General features: G+C 44.8%; 1 protein-coding gene across 5 annotated transcripts in view; it reads right to left on the bottom strand.

The window, feature by feature from the left end:
* LOC126161654 (long-chain-fatty-acid--CoA ligase 4) overlaps positions 1-22,686 on the bottom strand; it is a 283,314-nt gene that overhangs the window by 10,366 nt on the left and 250,262 nt on the right. For 3 of the 5 annotated variants that reach the window (XM_049917642.1, XM_049917643.1, XM_049917644.1), the window contains 5 exons: positions 21,522-21,555; positions 20,735-20,873; positions 20,398-20,613; positions 19,575-19,752; positions 11,266-11,517 (listed from right to left, as the gene is read on the bottom strand). In XM_049917642.1, the coding sequence (XP_049773599.1) occupies positions 11,266-11,517; positions 19,575-19,752; positions 20,398-20,613; positions 20,735-20,873; positions 21,522-21,555 (819 nt within the window). The remainder of the gene's footprint in view (positions 1-11,265; positions 11,518-19,574; positions 19,753-20,397; positions 20,614-20,734; positions 20,874-21,521; positions 21,556-22,686) is intronic. The other 2 variants (XM_049917645.1, XM_049917647.1) reach the window with 1 other exon arrangement.

Raw genomic sequence — 22,686 nt, 5'->3', positions numbered from 1 at the left:
GTATTTCTTCATCTTCATATCTACTCTGCGAGCCACTTAATAGTGAATGACTGTTCTATTTCATTCACATATTGAGCAATAAAAATGTGACTCCTACATATGCCCTAATCTTATTTCATCCTCATGATCCCCGAGTGATATCTAGGGCAGTAGCAGCAGAATTATTGCACCTATTTCTTTAAATACTGGTCATTTAAGTTCATAGACTTATTTCACAAGAACAAGGTCACCTTTCTTCCTACCACCACCAAATATTTACCAAACATCTTTTGTAAGGACTGCACCAACCTGTTGTGCAGACATGTCTGAATTCTTTGCTGTCATGACAGCATAGGGGATCGCAATCCCACAGCTGTATTGTTGAATTAAGTGTACAAGCTATTTCTTTTAAATGCATTGTAGTTTCCCTGACTCCTTCCAACAAATTAAAGTCTTACATTCACATTCTCCTCTAAGATTGTGAAACCACTTGTTAGAATTACTCCTAAAATTTGAATGACGTGACATGCTTCAGAAAATCTCTCTCTAATTACATTAAATGGAAATTTTGTCCAAGTCTTTTGTGCCTTTGTCATTGTGTAACAACCCTTTTCTGAAATAGCATCAGCTAACAACTTGACAGTTGCACTGCTGAAATCCAGTTGTATGGCACAATTCCAAATTTTTTGAATACAGAGAAGCATTCAAAGTCTAGACAAAGCACTATTATAGTGTTTCAGAGGAACACGCTAAATCTATTTTCTGCACTAAAATCTATTTCAAATCGCAGACTCATTTTACATATCTAAATTTTCCAAATGTCATTACAAAGGACAAACTTTGATGACGTGTTTAATTTTTTGCCAAGTAGTTCAGTGTCTGGAACCACAGTCCAAAGAGGAATTTGTGTGAAATGAACTATTGACATTCATTTCACACCGACTTAAAGAGGTGCATTTGGAGAATACAAACTAAACCAAAAAATATACGCCACCTAAGGGTACAATTACATTGCAGTTTTAAGTCAATCCAAGTCTTCAAGATTTTAATGATGACAGATGTGTTACACTGAGGTCACAGAAGTCATGGGACAGTAATGTGCACATATACAGATGACAGTAGTATCACATATGCAAAGTATGGAAGGACACTGTACTGGCAGAGCTGTCATTTGTGCTCAGGTGATTCGTATGAAAAGGTTGAAAGACAGCTAAAAAAACAGGGACTGAGAACAAGCCATAGAATATGCCATAGAGAAACGGAGGTCCTGAACTAGAGACTACATGTCCTTTGCCATATTGCTATGACAGATAAACAGTAAAGTGTCATCGACAGCTCGTGTGTCATTCACTAAATCAGCCAGTAACTCAGACTGCAAACATAAATGAGAACTTAAGTGGTTAAAAAAGGGCATTCCCTCAGGAAATGGTGAACTGTCAGAGGTTGAAGGGAGTGAGCACACACTGGTGGGGGACCACCACTTAAATGGCAATGGCTAAAGAGGTGGTGCCCAATATGCAACATAGCCCACTCGCTGCAAGGAGTGCATTTCTGCCAAGACAAGAGAAGGTCATCCAAGCTTTATTCTCCGAAGCTTGGATCCATGAAGAGAGGACGAGTGGTGATGCCAAAGTAACCCTACCTGCTGAGAAACAGCAACACACACACATATTGGAGGGAATGGAGGAATGGGCAGGCCGAGATACAAGGATTGCAGCAGCAGCAACCAAACTGAAAGGCCATTGGTCCCTTGTTCACGGTAAAATAATTACACAAGGGAAAGAAAAATGGGGCATACAGCACATTAACAGGAGAATGGAAGAACCAGAAGAATGACAACCAACACTACTATGCACTAAACACAAAAAGAAAACCAGAGAGAAGCAAGAAAAGCAAGAAACAGGTAGAAGGGATAAAAACAAGAGCATGTGACATTGGCTGGCCGACCATAATAATAAAAAGGAAAACCAGCCTTTGAGACACATTAAAACATCCAGCCTAAATGCATTAGAGTGAACATTACATAGAATGATAAAACCCACAGTCACGTATAAAACAAAACTAAATTAGCCAATGAGGCATTGTCAGTTAAAATTAATGGCAACAAGTCCAGCACTGAAGAGTCCATCACAGGGCAACCAAGGAAGGACAGCTCGCCAAGATATGGGCTACTTCAGCCGGGCGCCGCACCAACACTGAGGTGGATCAGCACGGCTCAGGAGGTAGCCGTGTCACCCAAGCATGGCCAATGCGTAGCCAACAGAACCAGGGTCCCTGTGAGAGGCCCACATGGAGGTCTTCCACACATTCGTAGTCTCCTTAATGGCACGCAGTTTGTGTGTATTGAGGTTACACCATTCCATCTCCCAAAGCCACAAAACCTTGCATACTAGTACTGAATGCAAGCCTGTTGCAGAGAAGCAGATCTCCATAAGGTTGTTTGGCCAGTGTCAGCAAGTTCGTTGCCTGGGATTCCACTATGACCTGGGATCCATGCAACCACCACTGCCCAACTGGACCATTCCAGAGCATAGATGGACTCCTGGATGGTCTCTAACAAAGGATGATGAGGGTAGCACTGGTCAACAGCTTGTAAGCTGCTCAAGGAGTCAGTACACAAAAGAAATGATTCCCCAGGGCATAACAGATGTGCTCAAAAGCACGAGATATAGCCACCAGCTTGGCAGTGAAAACACTGCAGCCATTGGGCACGGAATTCTGCTTAATATGTCAACCATGGACATATGCGAAGCCAATGGGATCATCAGCCATCGAGCAGACTAAACCACTTCATAGCCAAAGTACATGTCAAGAATCGAGAGGAAGTGGCAGCGGAGAGCTGTGGGGTCAACAGAGTCCTTAGGGCCATATGAAATGTCCAGGTGAAGCCATGGAATGGATGTACACCATGGAGGTGTACGTGAATGGACCTCAAGTGTAGATGGTAAAGGCAAGGACTCTAGTTCAAAAAGAAGGGATCAGATACGAACTGCAATTGGAAGCCCTGCCCTGAGCCACCGATGCGGAAGATGAACCACGTGGGTGGGAAAAGGAGATGATTCAGATGTGCAGGAGAACTACGAACATATGCAATGTAATGGCCAGCAGTTGTGCACACTGCATCTGCAATGGAGGGACTCCGGCCTCCACCAGGACACTGGTAACCAGACTCATCCTAAAAGCTTCTGTCACTAGGCAAACGCCACAGTCGTGCACTGGGTCAAGTACACGCAATGCTGAGGGTGCCGCCAAACCCTAAATCAGACTTCCATAGTCAAGGTGGGATTGAACAAGGGCTTTGTAGAGCTGCAGCAGAATAGAGGAATCTGCTCCCCAGTTGGTGTTCCTCTGCCAACACAGGGCATTGAGGTGCTGCCAGCACTTCCACTTAAGCTAACGAAGGTGAGGAAGCCAAGTCAATCGAGTGTCAAAAACTAGTCCTATGATTTGATATGTCTCCACTACAATGAATGGATCGTCATTAAGGTGAAGTTCTGGTTCCGGATGAACGGTACAACGCCAACATAAGTGCGTAACACATGACTGCGGCCGGAAACTGGAAACTGTGGGATAGAGCCCATGACTGCCTTGTGGATGGCTCCCTGTAGGCACCGCTCAGCAACACCAGTACTGGGGCAGCAGTACGAAATGCAGTAGTCACCTGCATACAGAGAAGGTGAGACAGACAGCCCTAAAGCTGCTGCTAGTCCATTAATGGCCACTAAAAATAGACACACTCAATACAGAGCCCCTTGGGACCCCATTCTTCTGGATATGGAGGGGGGGGGGGTGGGGTGGAGGGGAAGAGAGAACTATGGGAGGCACCAACTTTGACACAAAGTATGAAGCGACAGGAAATTTTGGATAATCTGGAGCGGGCTTTGGAGAGCCAACTTTTATAATGCAGCAAGGATATGATGACTCCACGTCGTGACATACACTTTTCGTAAATTAAGAAGATAGCAATCAGGTGTTGGCACCTGGAAAAGGCTGTTTGGATGGCAGACTCAAGGGACAAGATTATTAGTGGTAGAGCGACCCTGACGGAAGCCGCCCTGACATGGAAGCAATAGGCCATGTGACTCCAGGACCCAACCCAACCACCGACAAACCATATATTCTAGTCTCCGAGAAATGTGCAAGGGCACTGAGGAGCTTCCACTCTGTAAATGGGGAGTTAGTGTTACAGGATTCACTGTGGTGTGTGGTGAATGAGAGGACTTTCCCTTCCAGCTGCCGTTAGAGTGAAGGGCTGGGGGGGGGGGGGATAATTCTTTGATGCAGAGGCTCGAGCATGGTGCTCAGCAAAGTGCTCAGCAATCGCGATTGCATTGGTAGTTAACACACTAACTACGTTAAGACCAGGAACACCTGTTGGGGTCTGGTACTCGAAAACACGTTTGATCCTTTCCCAGACATGGGACAACAAACACACTTGCTTCTGTCATTTGGTAAGTTGACGAACACAAGCACGGAGCCATTTAAAGGCTATGAGATTCTTCAGGGAAGGGCGTCTCTTATGCCACTGTGTAGCTCACTGACACTCCTTCATTGCTTCATCTAACTTCCAGTGACCACCAAGGGACTGCCTGTTGCCAGGGGCACCATAAGAGTGAGCAATCATGTTTTGTGCTACAAAAACAATTGTTGTTGTCACCTGCTCAACCATCGCATCTATGTTACCATGTGGGGGAGATTCAACGGTGACAGAGGTGAAAGTTTCCCAGTCCACCTTGTTTAAAGCCCATCTGGGCAGGCGTCCATCTGCCTGATGCTGGGACAGTGACAAAGATGGAGAAGTTGTCACTATCATACAGGTTGTAATGCGCTCTTCAGTGGAGAGATGGGTGAAGTCCTGGGCTGCAAATTTATAAATCAATGGCCAAGTAACTACCATGAGCCACACTGAAATGTGTGGCGGCCTCAGTATTCAAGAGGCAGGGGTCGAAGTGAGGCAGTTAAGTTCTGACATATCTGCCTCAGCTGGTAAGCATGGTGTCACTCCACAAAGGAGTATGTGTGTTAAAATCTCCAAAAGTAGGAAATGTTTAGGGAGCTGATCAATAAGTGCAGCTAATACATTCAGGGATACTCCACCATCTGGAGGAAGATATACACTGTAGACTTATTTCCTGTGTCGTCATTCTGACAGCTTCAAGAGGGGTTTGAAGGGACAGTTTCACTACAGAGTGAGTTTAGGACATGAACGCAAACTCCATCTGACACTTTGTTAAAGTCACTACAGTTCCTGTGATAGCCACGGAGGGCAGGTGACCGCATTGCTGGTAACCAGGATTACTGAAAGGCAATGCAGAAAGCAGGTGTAAAGCTTAACAGGTTCTGTAGCTCAGCCAGGCAGTGGAAAAAACTGCCTCAATTCCACTGGAGGATGAGGTGATCGTGAGACTTTGAAGGCATGAAACAATGAGGCAGTCTACACCCCAGGGTCACCTGCTGCCACCAACTTATTTCCCGAGTAGTCTATATCCATTGTGTGAGGGTCTGGCAACATCTAGGTCCTCAGCAGATGCCATAATCTGCACCTCATCCACAGACTCAGAGCAGTGGTGTGGGTGCTACCGCTATTTCCTTGGTCTTTGAGATTTTCTGTTTGGATTTCTCTCACTGCTCCTTGGGTTTCCCTGGCTGGGAGGACTTCAGTGATTCAGTCTCAGACTGAGGATGAGCTTGAAGCCCTAAGACCAGCTGCTTTTGGGCTCTTCAGACACTGGCAGGTGTCATCTTTCCCACTAACAGAGACCTGGAATGGGAGTGACTCAAGGGACCCCTTCCTGAGCTGAAGTAGTCTTACACTTCTCCGGCGCAGAAGTGGGGACTGACATCTGATTGTTGGGGTGGGGGGTTGCTCCCAAAGTAGGTGGTGCAGGAGCAACAGGTAGGGAAGTGCCCCCACCATCAAGGGGGCAGGTGTAGTCTTCCAGCTCTCAGAGGTGACGGATTGGTGGAGCTAGAACTGTTGTAGCGGCGGTGTAACACTGTCATACAGACAGGACGCAGCAGTTCAAATTTCCTCTTAGCCTCAGTCCAGGGTCTTTTACTCCATGGTTTACCTTTCCTTCTGGAGAATCCTGCAGTCAGGTGAGCAAGGCGAATGGTGCTCTCCGCAGTTGACACAGATGGGAGGCGGGGTACATGGAGTATTGGGATGTGCTGGGCGTTCACCATCTCAGCACATGACGCTGGAAGTACAGCGGGAAGACATATGGCCGAACTTCCGGCATTTAAAGCACATTTTGGGGGAGGGATATAGGGCTTTACATTTCAGCAGTAGGCCATCACCTTGACTTTCTTGATTAATATATCACCCTCTAAGGCCAAGATGAAGGCACCGGTGGCAACCTGATTATCCCTCTGACCCCAGTGCACACAAAATGTACACCTCGCCACTCTTAACTGGTGCACAGCTCGTCAGCTGTTATGGTGCGTGACTGTTTCTAGAAACGCGTCCCAGCTTGTCACAAGTGAGTAATGCCCCTGACTGGGCAGAGGATGTTTTGATACAGACTGACCCAGATTTCATTTTGGACAAGTCCTCCATCTCCAAAAACTTGCCCTTGAAATGCTTAACAAAAAGCTGACACTTCATCGAAAGCTCTTGAACATACAAGGTACCAGGGCAAATAAGTGCTGCTGCCATTCTTAGCCTGACATTCTTCCCATGGTGTGGCCAGGGAGGGGAACAATTTGGTGTAATACTTCTGTGCTTTGAATTGAGCCGGTGAATGTCTAGAGACTGCTGGTGTTTGACCACCAGCAAGAGATGTACTATGCTTCATCGCGGGTCATCTGTCCTGATGTCACTCACTCCGAGCAGTGGCCCTCCCCATGGGCACCACCCAGCTGCAGCAAAGGCCACCTGGCATTATGGCCAATGCCAGGAGTCCCGATGCCCCACAGTGACTGCCTTTTACTCCTTTCACAGGGTCAGAAATTGCATCAACACATCTCGGAATAGATTTACCATAGCAAAGGACTGACTGACTAATACATGAAACCACGAGCAACCTTAATGCAGCTGGGATCATCTTTGAATCATTAGTCTCATTCTGTTTATGTTTGTAGACATTGACTGAAGAGCATGACTGGCTCTTTACAAGAAAATCCCCATGATTGCCAGTGTCTGATGGCACGCTCCTTCCAACTGGGGACCACTCTCAGGAGGACGCACCCACCTTAGGTGATTATTTGCACCTCAGGTCATACCTCCCACACACCTGACAGAGGGCCCAATTGGCAGTTTAGGAAGGCAGCAGCTCAGGTAGTCAACCCCACATGGCCCCAGCATGGACCAGGGGTACATGCGAACCCTACCCGTCAACCTGGGGCTGGGAATTATGCATTACCCAGTCACGTGTTACACGTCAAATGCGTGGGCTGGCCTTCAGGAGTGCACAGTGAGGAGGAAGAAGAAAAAGAGGAACCTCAAATGCTGATGTGGAGGAAGGAAAGGAGAAGGGGAATGAAGAACGAACAAACAGTGTGTTCTGATATCTGCTGCTGAATATGCTGAACAGACATGTCCCTTGAGGGAGGGGAAAAAGAACAGCAAGAGGATAAACATGCAGCACAGAAGGGGAAAGATGCTGCGAAGACTGGGACCCGGTGGTAGACAAGCACGAACCTGCCTAACAGTAGTGAGCCCTCTAGGTGTCCCATGTGATTATGGCTGCAAGGTAGGAATTAACAGGCTTTGAACATGTAGTAGTTTGAGCTAAACACATGGGACATTCTATTTTGGAAATCATGAAAGACTCACAATTCCAAGCTCCCCAATGTCTTGTGTGTCGAGAGCACCAAATTTCAGGCATATAGCTCTCAACATACAATGCAGCGACTGATGAAGAGCAGTGACATTTGCTTAGAATTATCAGCACTAACAGTAAAGCAACACTGCATGTAGTAACCACAGAAATCATTGTGGAACGTACGATGAACATATGCGTTAGGACAGTGCAGCGAAATTTGGCATTAATGGGCTATAGCAGCTGACGGAACATGTGCCTCTGCTAACAGCAGAATATTACCTGCAGTGCCCCTCCTGGCCATGGCAGTTGGACTGGACAACTGGAAAACTGTGGCTTGATGAGTCCCAGTTTGCATTGGGAGAGCTGATGGTAGGGTTTGAATGTGGTGCAGATCCTGACGAAGCCATGGACCTAAGTTGTCAGCATGGCATGTGCAAGCTGAGGGCTCTGTAATAGTGTGGGCTGTGTCCTCTGGTCCAACTGAACCAATCATTGACAGGAAATGGTTATATTCACCTCCTTGGGAACCATTCTGGACTTTATCTTCCTGAATGATGACTCAATTTCTTATGAATGGCAACACACTCTGTCACATGGCCACAACTGTCTGCAATTGGTCTGAAGAACATTCGGGTTGGTTGGAGAAAATCATTTGTCCACCCATCCACCCAGTTGGAAAAAATCATTTGTCCACCCGTCCACCCAGTTGGAGAAAATCATTTGTCCACCCGTCCACCCAGTTGGAGAAAATCATTTGTCCACCCGTCCACCCAGTTGGAGAAAATCATTTGTCCACCCGTCCACCCAGTTGGAGAAAATCATTTGTCCACCCGTCCACCCAGTTGGAGAAAATCATTTGTCCACCCGTCCACCCAGTTGGAGAAAATCATTTGTCCACCCGTCCACCCAGTTGGAGAAAATCATTTGTCCACCCGTCCACCCAGTTGGAGAAAATCATTTGTCCACCCGTCCACCCAGTTGGAGAAAATCATTTGTCCACCCGTCCACCCAGTTGGAGAAAATCATTTGTCCACCCGTCCACCCAGTTGGAGAAAATCATTTGTCCACCCGTCCACCCAGTTGGAGAAAATCATTTGTCCACCCGTCCACCCAGTTGGAGAAAATCATTTGTCCACCCGTCCACCCAGTTGGAGAAAATCATTTGTCCACCCGTCCACCCAGTTGGAGAAAATCATTTGTCCACCCGTCCACCCAGTTGGAGAAAATCATTTGTCCACCCGTCCACCCAGTTGGAGAAAATCATTTGTCCACCCGTCCACCCAGTTGGAGAAAATCATTTGTCCACCCGTCCACCCAGTTGGAGAAAATCATTTGTCCACCCGTCCACCCAGTTGGAGAAAATCATTTGTCCACCCGTCCACCCAGTTGGAGAAAATCATTTGTCCACCCGTCCACCCAGTTGGAGAAAATCATTTGTCCACCCGTCCACCCAGTTGGAGAAAATCATTTGTCCACCCGTCCACCCAGTTGGAGAAAATCATTTGTCCACCCGTCCACCCAGTTGGAGAAAATCATTTGTCCACCCGTCCACCCAGTTGGAGAAAATCATTTGTCCACCCGTCCACCCAGTTGGAGAAAATCATTTGTCCACCCGTCCACCCAGTTGGAGAAAATCATTTGTCCACCCGTCCACCCAGTTGGAGAAAATCATTTGTCCACCCGTCCACCCAGTTGGAGAAAATCATTTGTCCACCCGTCCACCCAGTTGGAGAAAATCATTTGTCCACCCGTCCACCCAGTTGGAGAAAATCATTTGTCCACCCGTCCACCCAGTTGGAGAAAATCATTTGTCCACCCGTCCACCCAGTTGGAGAAAATCATTTGTCCACCCGTCCACCCAGTTGGAGAAAATCATTTGTCCACCCGTCCACCCAGTTGGAGAAAATCATTTGTCCACCCGTCCACCCAGTTGGAGAAAATCATTTGTCCACCCGTCCACCCAGTTGGAGAAAATCATTTGTCCACCCGTCCACCCAGTTGGAGAAAATCATTTGTCCACCCGTCCACCCAGTTGGAGAAAATCATTTGTCCACCCGTCCACCCAGTTGGAGAAAATCATTTGTCCACCCGTCCACCCAGTTGGAGAAAATCATTTGTCCACCCGTCCACCCAGTTGGAGAAAATCATTTGTCCACCCGTCCACCCAGTTGGAGAAAATCATTTGTCCACCCGTCCACCCAGTTGGAGAAAATCATTTGTCCACCCGTCCACCCAGTTGGAGAAAATCATTTGTCCACCCGTCCACCCAGTTGGAGAAAATCATTTGTCCACCCGTCCACCCAGTTGGAGAAAATCATTTGTCCACCCGTCCACCCAGTTGGAGAAAATCATTTTTCCACCCAGAGTCCCAGGCATGAATTCCATGTAACATTTATGGGACAATCAAGATGTCAGTGAGTGTACAAAATCCTGCACCAGCAACACTTTCTGAATTACAGATTGCTGGAGGGTCATCGTGGCTCAATACTTCTGCAGGCAACTTCCATCAACTTGTTGAATCCATGCTGCATTGAGTTGCTGCAGTACACTGGGCAAAAGGTGGTCTGATGTGACATTAGGTGGTATCCGACTTGTCACCTCAGAACTTTGTCCGCAAAATTTTTATATGCTTACCTTCTACTTATTGTGCATGGTCTCCTATGAAATACTTTCTTCCAAAATTTATACACCACTCCCAACATCTTTTCCACTTCCGGAAGCAGTCTTGGTACACTTCTTGCTCTTATTGTCGATCTTCATCCTTTCAAAAGGGGTTCAAACTTATTTCCGAAGTCTGATCATCTGTTATTCCCTTAAGGAACATCTCGTTCTTATCTCTCCAGATTGAAAGGCGAAGGTCATTCTGGTCTATACTCTAACTGTGGGACGAAACTGGCAGCAACACATTGCATTCCAGGACACTGTATTAGGATTCTGTGACAGCTGTGCTAGGATTTCGTGACATGCAAGACCCAACTGAAATGTTACATTCCTCTGCAATCTCTTCAACAATGTCTTGATTGGCATGCACAATTTCATTGACGTTCCTGACATAAGCACCATTAGTAGGCGTATAAGGTCATCCTAAACAAGGCCATTTTTAAACCGTTGAAACCATTCGTGTATATATAAAGGTTTTCTGGAGTTTCACGCAAAATTTTATGCAGATGCGTTGCTCCTCTAACTCTGCCATCTCTAAATTCGCAAACTGTCCAACAATGTTGTACTCAACACAGCACTGAACAGTAACTAAAAGACATACATACAATGGAACTTCCAGCAGTTACACTTTAAACACAGGCATGTTCAAGGATGCCAACCACATTTCACTCTAATGCACCATTGGCACGAAATTAGGAATGTTCCAGAATTTTTTGAACAGACCTCATAAAAGGTCCATTTGACAACCACAAAATTTGTGTTTTAGGAACTCCCATTACCACATGTTTACTTTATACTATTATGCAATATTATTAAGTATCTTGCACAGTATAAATAGCCACTAAACGAAAATACATACCTGCATTTGACTCTTTTCCTTGTCTCAAGACTTCTGAGAAAGGAACTATTTGAACTCCATCTTTGTAACCTGTGATGTCAGTTTTCTTCAAACTATCTTCCATGTAAATCAGTAGTTTCACTCTTGGGCACATGGGCAGAACTTTTTTGAATTTTGGTAACAGCTCATGTGATGTTATGACAGTTTGTACTTCCGTTTCATTAATGCCATGCGCAATTGCATCTTCTCCTAGTGTTGCATATATGGTGACAACTGGAAAATTGCAGGAGTAAAGAGAACAGGAATTTTCCAAGCAATAACAAAGCTGAAAAATAATTAACAGAACAAAACTAAGAAATCTAATATGTACTTTCATTTAAGTAAAACTGACTGAAGGTAGATGTTTCCCTTTCACATTTTAAAAATTCTTTATTACTTTATGAACATAATTTAAACTGAATTTAACTATGAATAATTTGTTTTTCCACTGAGTATTGCATATGAGCTTTAATACTGGTTCTCAAATTTAGAGGCAAATTTCTAGAATAAAAAACCAAAAACACATAATTTGAGTTTCAATTACTTAGCAGCAGTTTCATTGGCTCCAGAAGTAGTATCACTACCTTCACCTTCCTTTGCGAGATGTATGCAATGTGAATTTTTAAGCATTGCACAGAAGTAAGAATTTACTTTCTGCATTTGTCAGGCCTGGTGGTCTGGTAGTAAAGCAAATGCTGGAAACTAAGGTCACAAGGTGAAACAGTGCCTTTTCTCTTGCTTCACCTCAATGACCTGAAGGTTCACCATGCATGACCTGATTCATATTTTATGTTAGGTCCAAAGTCCCCAGTAAGATTACTGGAGTATGTCACAGACACTGAACTGCCCAAGTGGCAGCCAATTTAAAGACATCCAAGGTTGTTGTCCCACACAGCATTACAATAGTTTTGCATTTTAGGCTGTGCTGAGTAGCAGTACATCTGATTAATGTCTTCCAATGGCAGGAACACTAAGAATTTCTAAAAAGGCATATTTTCATTACATTTTCCAGAAGCAGAAAACCGTGTCATTTGGCAATTTGAGAATGATGTCAGCTAGAGGTTTTAACTAACCTCCAGGTCTTCTGGAAAGCCTATGCACGATATCAACCCTTTTGTTATTTTTAATAATTCAGATATTTTTTGGTGAACCTTAAATTTAATAGCAACAAATGTTTATTGCTGAAGGTATGCCACACACTGCACAGTTTTGACAAACATGCAAGCCTGTCAGTATCACAACTCTGAGGCAATGTGAAAGGAAACAAGTATACACTAACAGTTAAAAGCACATAAAACTGAAAATTTAAGTAAGTACATAATAAAATATGACTTTCTATCATGCCTTATTCCCCATGTATTCAGATTACTGACATCCTTGTCATGCTTTCATGTTTCTGAGGTATTTACTAGGTAATATTTAAACAAATTGTGTTTCTCAAAACACTGAAGATTTGCATATACATCAATTTTAAAGACTGGCAAGTTCATGTGCAATAACTTTTGTAAATATCACAGTGCATATGTACTGAAATGGAAGCCGTTTTCCCCTCAGTAGTTCTGTCTCTAACTTTAAAGTTTGGTATTAGTAGAAGAGGAGAATCCACAAATTTAACTAATCTGAAATTCCATTTTCAATTATAAGATTCTCAAGATGAAGTACACTTCATACAATTTACATCCAAAACTGAGCAATTTGTGCTGACCAACTACCTTGTCACACTCAGCTGATAGTTGTCGTTGGATGCAGATATGGAGGGGTATGTGGTAAGGTCACCATTCTCCCAACCATTGTCAGTTTGTGATCGGAGTGATTAGTTTCCAATTAAGAAGCTGCAATTATCCTCACAAGGGCTGAGTGCACCTGCCAACACTCAGCAGACCCAGTCTGTCACTCAAGTGCTAACCCAGCTGACAGCTTTTCAGTGATCTGACAGAAACCAGCACAGCCATTGGCTTAATTATATATGAATATAATAGAGGGAAACATTCCACGTGGGAATGGCCCAAACTCCTTGCCTTTACAAATGTCTGCTTGTGTCTGTGTATGTGTGTGTGGATGGATGTGTGTCTGTGTGTGTGTGGATGGATGGATGTGTGTGTGTGTGTGTGTGTGTGGATGGATGTGTGTGTGTGTGTGTGTGTGTGGATGGATGTGTGTGTCTGTGTATGTGTGTGTGGATGGATGTGTGTCTGTGTGTGTGTGGATGGATGGATGTGTGTGTGTGTGTGTGTGTGTGGATGGATGTGTGTGTGTGTGTGTGTGGATGGATGGATGTGTGTGTGTGTGTGTGTGTGTGTGGATGGATGTGTGTGTGTGTGTGTGTGTGTGTGTGGATGGATGTGTGTGTGTGTGTGTGTGTGTGTGGATGGATGTGTGTGTGTGTGTGTGTGTGTGTGTGGATGGATGTGTGTGTGTGTGTGTGTGTGTGTGTGGATGGATGTGTGTGTGTGTGTGTGTGTGTGTGTGGATGGATGTGTGTGTGTGTGTGTGTGTGTGTGTGGATGGATGTGTGTGTGTGTGTGTGTGTGTGTGTGGATGGATGTGTGTGTGTGTGTGTGTGTGTGTGTGGATGGATGTGTGTGTGTGTGTGTGTGTGTGTGTGGATGGATGTGTGTGTGTGTGTGTGTGTGTGTGTGGATGGATGTGTGTGTGTGTGTGTGTGTGTGTGTGTGTGTGTGTGGATGGATGTGTGTGTGTGTGTGTGTGTGTGTGTGTGTGTGTGGATGGATGTGTGTGTGTGTGTGTGTGTGTGTGTGTGTGGATGGATGTGTGTGTGTGTGTGTGTGTGTGTGTGTGGATGGATGTGTGTGTGTGTGTGTATGGATGTGTGTGTGTGTGTGTGTGTGTGTGTGTGTGGATGGATGTGTGTGTGTGTGTGTGTGTGTGTGTGGATGGATGTGTGTGTGTGTGTGTGTGTGTGTGTGGATGGATGTGTGTGTGTGTGTGTGTGTGTGTGTGGATGGATGTGTGTGTGTGTGTGTGTGTGTGTGTGGATGGATGTGTGTGTGTGTGTGTGTGTGTGTGTGTGGATGGATGTGTGTGTGTGTGTGTGTGTGTGTGTGTGGATGGATGTGTGTGTGTGTGTGTGTGTGTGTGTGTGGATGGATGTGTGTGTGTGTGTGTGTGTGTGTGGATGGATGTGTGTGTGTGTGTGTGTGTGTGTGTGGATGGATGTGTGTGTGTGTGTGTGTGTGTGGATGGATGTGTGTGTGTGTGTGTGTGTGTGGATGGATGTGTGTGTCTGTGTATGTGTGTGTGGATGGATGTGTGTCTGTGTGTGTGTGGATGGATGGATGTGTGTGTGTGTGTGTGTGTGTGGATGGATGTGTGTGTGTGTGTGTGTGTGTGGATGGATGTGTGTGTGTGTGTGTGTGGATGGATGGATGTGTGTGTGTGTGTGTGTGGATGGATGTGTGTGTGTGTGTGTGTGTGTGTGTGGATGGATGTGTGTGTGTGTGTGTGTGTGTGTGGATGGATGTGTGTGTGTGTGTGTGTGTGTGTGTGGATGGATGTGTGTGTGTGTGTGTGTGTGTGTGTGGATGGATGTGTGTGTGTGTGTGTGTGTGTGTGGATGGATGTGTGTGTGTGTGTGTGTGTGTGTGTGGATGGATGTGTGTGTGTGTGTGTGTGTGTGTGTGGATGGATGTGTGTGTGTGTGTGTGTGTGTGTGTGTGGATGGATGTGTGTGTGTGTGTGTGTGTGTGTGTGTGTGTGGATGGATGTGTGTGTGTGTGTGTGTGTGTGTGTGGATGGATGTGTGTGTGTGTGTGTGTGTGTGTGTGGATGGATGTGTGTGTGTGTGTATGGATGTGTGTGTGTGTGTGTGTGTGTGTGTGGATGGATGTGTGTGTGTGTGTATGGATGTGTGTGTGTGTGTGTGTGTGTGTGTGGATGGATGTGTGTGTGTGTGTGTGTGTGTGGATGGATGTGTGTGTCTGTGTATGTGTGTGTGGATGGATGTGTGTCTGTGTGTGTGTGGATGGATGGATGTGTGTGTGTGTGTGTGTGTGTGGATGGATGTGTGTGTGTGTGTGTGTGTGTGGATGGATGTGTGTGTGTGTGTGTGTGGATGGATGGATGTGTGTGTGTGTGTGTGTGGATGGATGGATGTGTGTGTGTGTGTGTGTGTGTGTGGATGGATGGATGTGTGTGTGTGTGTGTGTGTGTGTGGATGGATGTGTGTGTGTGTGTGTGTGTGTGTGTGGATGGATGTGTGTGTGTGTGTGTGTGTGTGTGTGGATGGATGTGTGTGTGTGTGTGTGTGTGTGTGTGGATGGATGTGTGTGTGTGTGTGTGTGTGTGTGTGGATGGATGTGTGTGTGTGTGTGTGTGTGTGTGGATGGATGTGTGTGTGTGTGTGTGTGTGTGTGTGGATGGATGTGTGTGTGTGTGTGTGTGTGTGTGTGGATGGATGTGTGTGTGTGTGTGTGTGTGTGTGTGTGTGTGGATGGATGTGTGTGTGTGTGTGTGTGTGTGTGTGGATGGATGTGTGTGTGTGTGTGTGTGTGTGTGTGGATGGATGTGTGTGTGTGTGTATGGATGTGTGTGTGTGTGTGTGTGTGTGTGTGGATGGATGTGTGTGTGTGTGTATGGATGTGTGTGTGTGTGTGTGTGTGTGTGTGGATGGATGTGTGTGTGTGTGTATGGATGTGTGTGTGTGTGTGTGTGTGTGTGTGTATGGATGTGTGTGTGTGTGTGGATGGATGTGTGTGTGTGTGTATGGATGTGTGTGTGTGTGTGTGTGTGTGTGTGGATGGATGTGTGTGTGTGTGTGTGTGTGTGTGTGTGTGTGTGTGGATGGATGTGTGTGTGTGTGTGTGTGTGTGTGTGTGTGTGTGTGGATGGATGTGTGTGTGTGTGTGTGTGTGTGTGTGTGTGTGTGGATGGATGTGTGTGTGTGTGTGTGTGTGTGTGTGTGTGTGTGGATGGATGTGTGTGTGTGTGTGGATGGATGTGTGTGTGTGTGTGTGTGTGTGTGTGTGTGGATGGATGTGTGTGTGTGTGTGTGTGTGTGTGTGTGTGTGGATGGATGTGTGTGTGTGTGTGTGTGTGTGTGTGTGTGGATGGATGTGTGTGTGTGTGTGTGTGTGTGTGTGGATGGATGTGTGTGTGTGTGTGTGTGTGTGTGTGGATGGATGTGTGTGTGTGTGTGTGTGTGTGTGTGGATGGATGTGTGTGTGTGTGTGTGTGTGTGTGTGGATGGATGTGTGTGTGTGTGTGTGTGTGTGTGTGTGGATGGATGTGTGTGTGTGTGTGTGTGTGTGTGTGTGTGTGTGTGGATGGATGTGTGTGTGTGTGTGTGTGTGTGTGGATGGATGTGTGTGTGTGTGTGTGTGTGTGTGGATGGATGTGTGTGTGTGTGTGTGTGTGTGGATGGATGGATGTGGGTGTGTGGATGGATGGATGTGGGTGTGTGGATGGATGGATGTGGGTGTGTGGATGGATGGATGTGGGTGTGTGGATGGATGGATGTGGGTGTGTGGATGGATGGATGTGGGTGTGTGGATGGATGGATGTGGGTGTGTGGATGGATGTGTGTGGATGGATGGATGTGGGTGTGTGGATGGATGTGTGTGGATGGATGGATGTGTGTGTGTGGATGGATGTGTGTGTGTGGATGGATGTGTGTGTGTGGATGGATGTGTGTGTGTGGATGGATGTGTGTGTGTGGATGGATGGGTGTGTGGATGGATGGGTGTGTGGATGGATGGGTGTGTGGATGGATGGGTGTGTGGATGGATGGGTGTGTGGATGGATGGGTGTGTGGATGGATGGGTGTGTGGATGGATGGGTGTGTGGATGGATGGGTGTGTGGATGGATGGGTGTGTGGATGGATGGGTGTGTGGATGGATGGGTGTGTGGATGGATGGGTGTGTGGATGGATGGGTGTGTGGATGGATGGGTGTGTGGATGGATGGGTGTGTGGATGGATGGGTGTGTGGATGGATGGGTGTGTGGATGGATGGGTGTGTGGATGGATGGGTGTGTGGATGGATGGGTGTGTGGATGGATGGGTGTGTGGATGGATGGGTGTGTGGATGGATGGGTGTGTGGATGGATGGGTGTGTGGATGGATGGGTGTGTGGATGGATGGGTGTGTGGATGGATGGGTGTGTGGATGGATGGGTGTGTGGATGGATGGGTGTGTGGATGGATGTGTGTGTGGATGGATGTGTGTGTGGATGGATGTGTGTGTGGATGGATGTGTGTGTGGATGGATGTGTGTGTGGATGGATGTGTGTGTGGATGGATGTGTGTGTGGATGGATGTGTGTGTGGATGGATGTGTGTGTGGATGGATGTGTGTGTGGATGGATGTGTGTGTGGATGGATGTGTGTGTGGATGGATGTGTGTGTGGATGGATGTGTGTGTGGATGGATGTGTGTGTGGATGGATGTGTGTGTGGATGGATGTGTGTGTGGATGGATGTGTGTGTGGATGGATGTGTGTGTGGATGGATGTGTGTGTGGATGGATGTGTGTGTGGATGGATGTGTGTGTGGATGGATGTGTGTGTGGATGGATGTGTGTGTGGATGGATGTGTGTGTGGATGGATGTGTGTGTGGATGGATGTGTGTGTGGATGGATGTGTGTGTGGATGGATGTGTGTGTGGATGGATGTGTGTGTGGATGGATGTGTGTGTGGATGGATGTGTGTGTGGATGGATGTGTGTGTGGATGGATGTGTGTGTGGATGGATGTGTGTGTGGATGGATGTGTGTGTGGATGGATGTGTGTGTGGATGGATGTGTGTGTGGATGGATGTGTGTGTGGATGGATGTGTGTGTGGATGGATGTGTGTGTGGATGGATGTGTGTGTGGATGGATGTGTGTGTGGATGGATGTGTGTGGATGGATGTGTGTGGATGGATGTGTGTGGATGGATGTGTGTGGATGGATGTGTGTGGATGGATGTGTGTGGATGGATGTGTGTGGATGGATGTGTGTGGATGGATGTGTGTGGATGGATGTGTGTGGATGGATGTGTGTGGATGGATGTGTGTGGATGGATGTGTGTGGATGGATGTGTGTGGATGGATGTGTGTGGATGGATGTGTGTGGATGGATGTGTGTGGATGGATGTGTGTGGATGGATGTGTGTGGATGGATGTGTGTGGATGGATGTGTGTGGATGGATGTGTGTGGATGGATGTGTGTGGATGGATGTGTGTGGATGGATGTGTGTGGATGGATGTGTGTGGACGGATGTGTGTGGACGGATGTGTGTGGACGGATGTGTGTGGACGGATGTGTGTGGACGGATGTGTGTGGACGGATGTGTGTGGACGGATGTGTGTGGACGGATGTGTGTGGACGGATGTGTGTGGACGGATGTGTGTGGACGGATGTGTGTGGACGGATGTGTGTGGACGGATGTGTGTGGACGGATGTGTGTGGACGGATGTGTGTGGACGGATGTGTGTGGACGGATGTGTGTGGACGGATGTGTGTGGACGGATGTGTGTGGACGGATGTGTGTGGACGGATGTGTGTGGACGGATGTGTGTGGACGGATGTGTGTGGACGGATGTGTGTGGACGGATGTGTGTGGACGGATGTGTGTGGACGGATGTGTGTGGACGGATGTGTGTGGACGGATGTGTGTGGACGGATGTGTGTGGACGGATGTGTGTGGATGGATGTGTGTGGATGGATGTGTGTGGATGGATGTGTGTGGATGGATGTGTGTGGATGGATGTGTGTGGATGGATGTGTGTGGATGGATATGTGTGGATGGATATGTGTGGATGGATATGTGTGGATGGATATGTGTGGATGGATATGTGTGGATGGATATGTGTGGATGGATATGTGTGGATGGATATGTGTGGATGGATATGTGTGGATGGATATGTGTGCGCACGAGTGTATACCCGTCCCTTTTTCCCCCTAAGGTAAGTCTTTCCACTCCTGGGACTGGAATGACTCCTTTCCCTTTAAACCCACATCCTTTTGTCTTTCCCTCTCCTTCCCTCTTTCCTGACGAGGCAACAGTTTGTTGCGAAAGCTTGAATTTTGTGTGTGTTTGTGTTCGTTTGTCTGTCTGTCGACCTGCCAGCACTTTCATTTGGTAAGTCACATCATCTTTGTTTTTAGATATATATATATATCTCCAGGTATTTGACAAAGGCAACACTCTCAGGAGTGTGCACATGCAGTTCTCTTTCAGACTGATGTAAATTTATGAAGGTACCATTACTTTTAAATGTATTCGCTATAAAATTTTAAGTCGCTGGTCAGTTTTTATTTGAGTTTGTAAAATTTAAAACTTAAATTTTCATCATACCCGTCATATTCTGTTTGAAGCATCCATGAGCAGCAAAAAGCCACTCTGCCCTTGTTTCGGCAAATATGACAACATTTTGTTTTGGTTGCAATCCAAGAGCTCTCAAACCACAGCCAAAATGAGAAGAGATGGTTTCCACTTCTTCAAATGTTTTCCATTTATAATCTCCCATTATAAACTGAAAAAAATCACATTGGAATCAAAAAGTGACATGCTTAATATTAATCTTAGCACTGCAGCATATGCATCAAAAAGCAATCAGGTCTTAAAATAATTTTGGAAAGTTTTTCTTACCAAAAACCAACCCAGCATCATTCTCTTTGAAAGAGGAATTATTCTTAGAATTAGATCTACTGCAGATGAATTTTGTTTCACTCTTCATAAGCTTCCTAATTCCAACTATTTTCAGAGCATGAAGACTTAAGTTTTTATCCATACCGATTTTGAATGAAGCTTCAAGTTAAATATTTAAGATTCAACTAATGTTTTTTTAATGAATATTAATAATGTTACATCAATTCCATTAACAGAGCAAAATAATTATCTGCACAATAGATTATACAGGAAAAGTGACGAGCATCTACCATGTATGACAAATGCAAGCAATTGTTTTATTACTAACTATTGAGACGAAAGGTCACAGTTCAGTATCAGATGTGTTAATGGTAAATTGATTAATGAATAAAATGAGAATTGTACAAAGATCTTAAAGAGCGAAGTAACTTTCAGAGTGAAGAAGTGACAACTGACAGGGCATCATTAAGAACAAGAAGCAGCAGCAGAAACAGACAAAACATGAAGTTCACTTTTAACTAAGTCTTACCTTTTTGAAAATGCGTCCATTGGGTTGTGGCTCATCTTCTTCTGCCAGAATTTCTCTGGTACCTAGACAGCGCCTTGTAGGATACAGGCGTGAAACGTAGACTAACATTTTTTCCATTGTGTCCACTTTATCACGCACCATTCTCAAGTGATGCTTCTGTGGAGTCTGAAGACTACGGTAAGTAATTGACGTATCACCTAAGGCAACAGTTTGTGCCTGTTGAAAATGAGAAAGTAATCAGCCATTTATGATGGTACATATATGCATTCATTCGTTCATTCAGCCTCTTACTAAAAATTTAGGCCTTGAGAAACTCTTCAATTACAGAAGAACTTACTTTTACTCTACTTGAAAGTCTTTTCTTCTCCCATGGCCTTTGGAGAATGAAATGAACTGGATATGTTATTATATCACAGACAAATGCAATTGCTTTAATGGCACCTATTGTGCCACTTATCAAGATGCTGTCCATATTCCTGGAAAAGAAAGTGCAGTCAGTATGACAGGTACTTACATACCATTCGTTATTTGATAGTGCATATTAACAATGTTATTTTTACTGCTCATGCACTACATTTCATATCTTACATCATGCTAGTGATTGCAGGAAGTAATTTCTTTACACACACTTTCAATATTATTTAACACTGTACTTGTACCAAATTTACATTTTTAGTGATATTTGTTTACTCTTTTTAGTAAATATACCACAACTAATCTGGATGATTAGTACTGCAACAGTAATTGTTACATTGTTGTTCAACAACATGGAAATTCCACCTTTTTCAAATATGTTCCACAATGATGCCTTGTTTTGGTATTTTACTGAATATGCTTTTAATAGAAGCACAGAAGAACATGTCCATCTTTAACAGACAGACAGATTAAAAATCTTTCCACCTTTCAAATACAGTGTAATGGATCATCCACTTAACATTTATACCATTTGCAACTAATCAGAACATTTGCAATATTTAACATGCTTTTAAATTATTGTATGTATATTCAAAGGTATTACACATGCATTGTAACCACACAAATGTGCAAAGCAAGTATCTTTTCCATGCTTTTTTTCATGCATTAATAAATGCAGGCAAGTTCTGCTGTTCAAGCACAGTACTCACTCATTTTCTTCGAAGTACATGTCTGCAGGCTTCACTGAAATAGAAGAAAACTTCTATGATTCACTGCAGAATTTTCTTGGCATTTTAAAACAGAGGAAAGCTGTAAGTTACACTGCTCATGCGGCAGAATCCATACGATTGCATAGGAAGAAAAGGTGGGCACAGAATTTTGCTTCTTTAATCAAATATTTGGTTTACAGGGGCTAAAGCTTCGCATCTACCTCGAAAAAATAGCTTTACTACAGCAACAACTATAACAAGGAAATTTAGGCACCACTAAAATTAGAGTGTGGTCTGAGTCGAACTGTGCACGAGTAGGGCAGCAAATTTGAAGCAGTCTTTTTGGAAGTACATCATATTTGGATTTACTTTAACTTAAGGAACCCACACACAACAAAAACCAGGATTGCTGGATAATGATTTTAATACGGGTTGAGTTTCTCAAATGTTTTAAACTCCTTTCAATAAGATAATCAAGTAGGAATTGTGGCAAGAGTACACCACAATATCAGAAAGATCTTCCAATATAATATTTATCACCACTGCAGTTTGACAGATTTGTTTACTCTCGGCAATATGTAGGCTATACTAAGAAGCACATTTGATACTTTAGTACTGATTTCAGCTTCGAGGAAATTTTACAATTTCTGTGAAGAAATCCTGAAACAAAATGGATGAATAAATTTCTAGTTCTTATAATTTTACAGGTGAGACTACCCTGAAGTGATCACCAAATTCATTAGATGTACTGTGGGATGACAGTCACCACATTACTTTATGCAGTATGTTCTTGTCAAATTTAAGAGCAAAATGAAGGTTAACAATCTGAGTTACCAGACTACTGTTACCACACTATGTATTTGTTTTAAACAAAAGTTTTACTTAATCTTAGTCTACAATCGCACATGAAAAATAGATTTAAAGCATGACTGCAAATGAGATAGGCACTAAAAAGTTTCCAATTTGAAGCATCACTAACAAGTTCTTAAATTCTTTTGTGGTTCATCTGTACATTATGTACAATTTGTGTATTTCCACAGTTATTTTCACTATGGCAGAGTAATAAACAGAAGCACAATAGTTTTGATGGTGCTCATAAATAGTTCATATTAACATTTGATTGCATTTTCATGCAAGCTGGAATGAGCATATTTAAAATATTGCT

This window comes from Schistocerca cancellata, chromosome 2 (genome assembly GCF_023864275.1).
Source record: "Schistocerca cancellata isolate TAMUIC-IGC-003103 chromosome 2, iqSchCanc2.1, whole genome shotgun sequence".
In the NCBI taxonomy this organism is placed as follows: Eukaryota; Metazoa; Arthropoda; class Insecta; order Orthoptera; family Acrididae; genus Schistocerca; species Schistocerca cancellata.
This window is presented reverse-complemented; position numbering and strand designations above follow the sequence as displayed.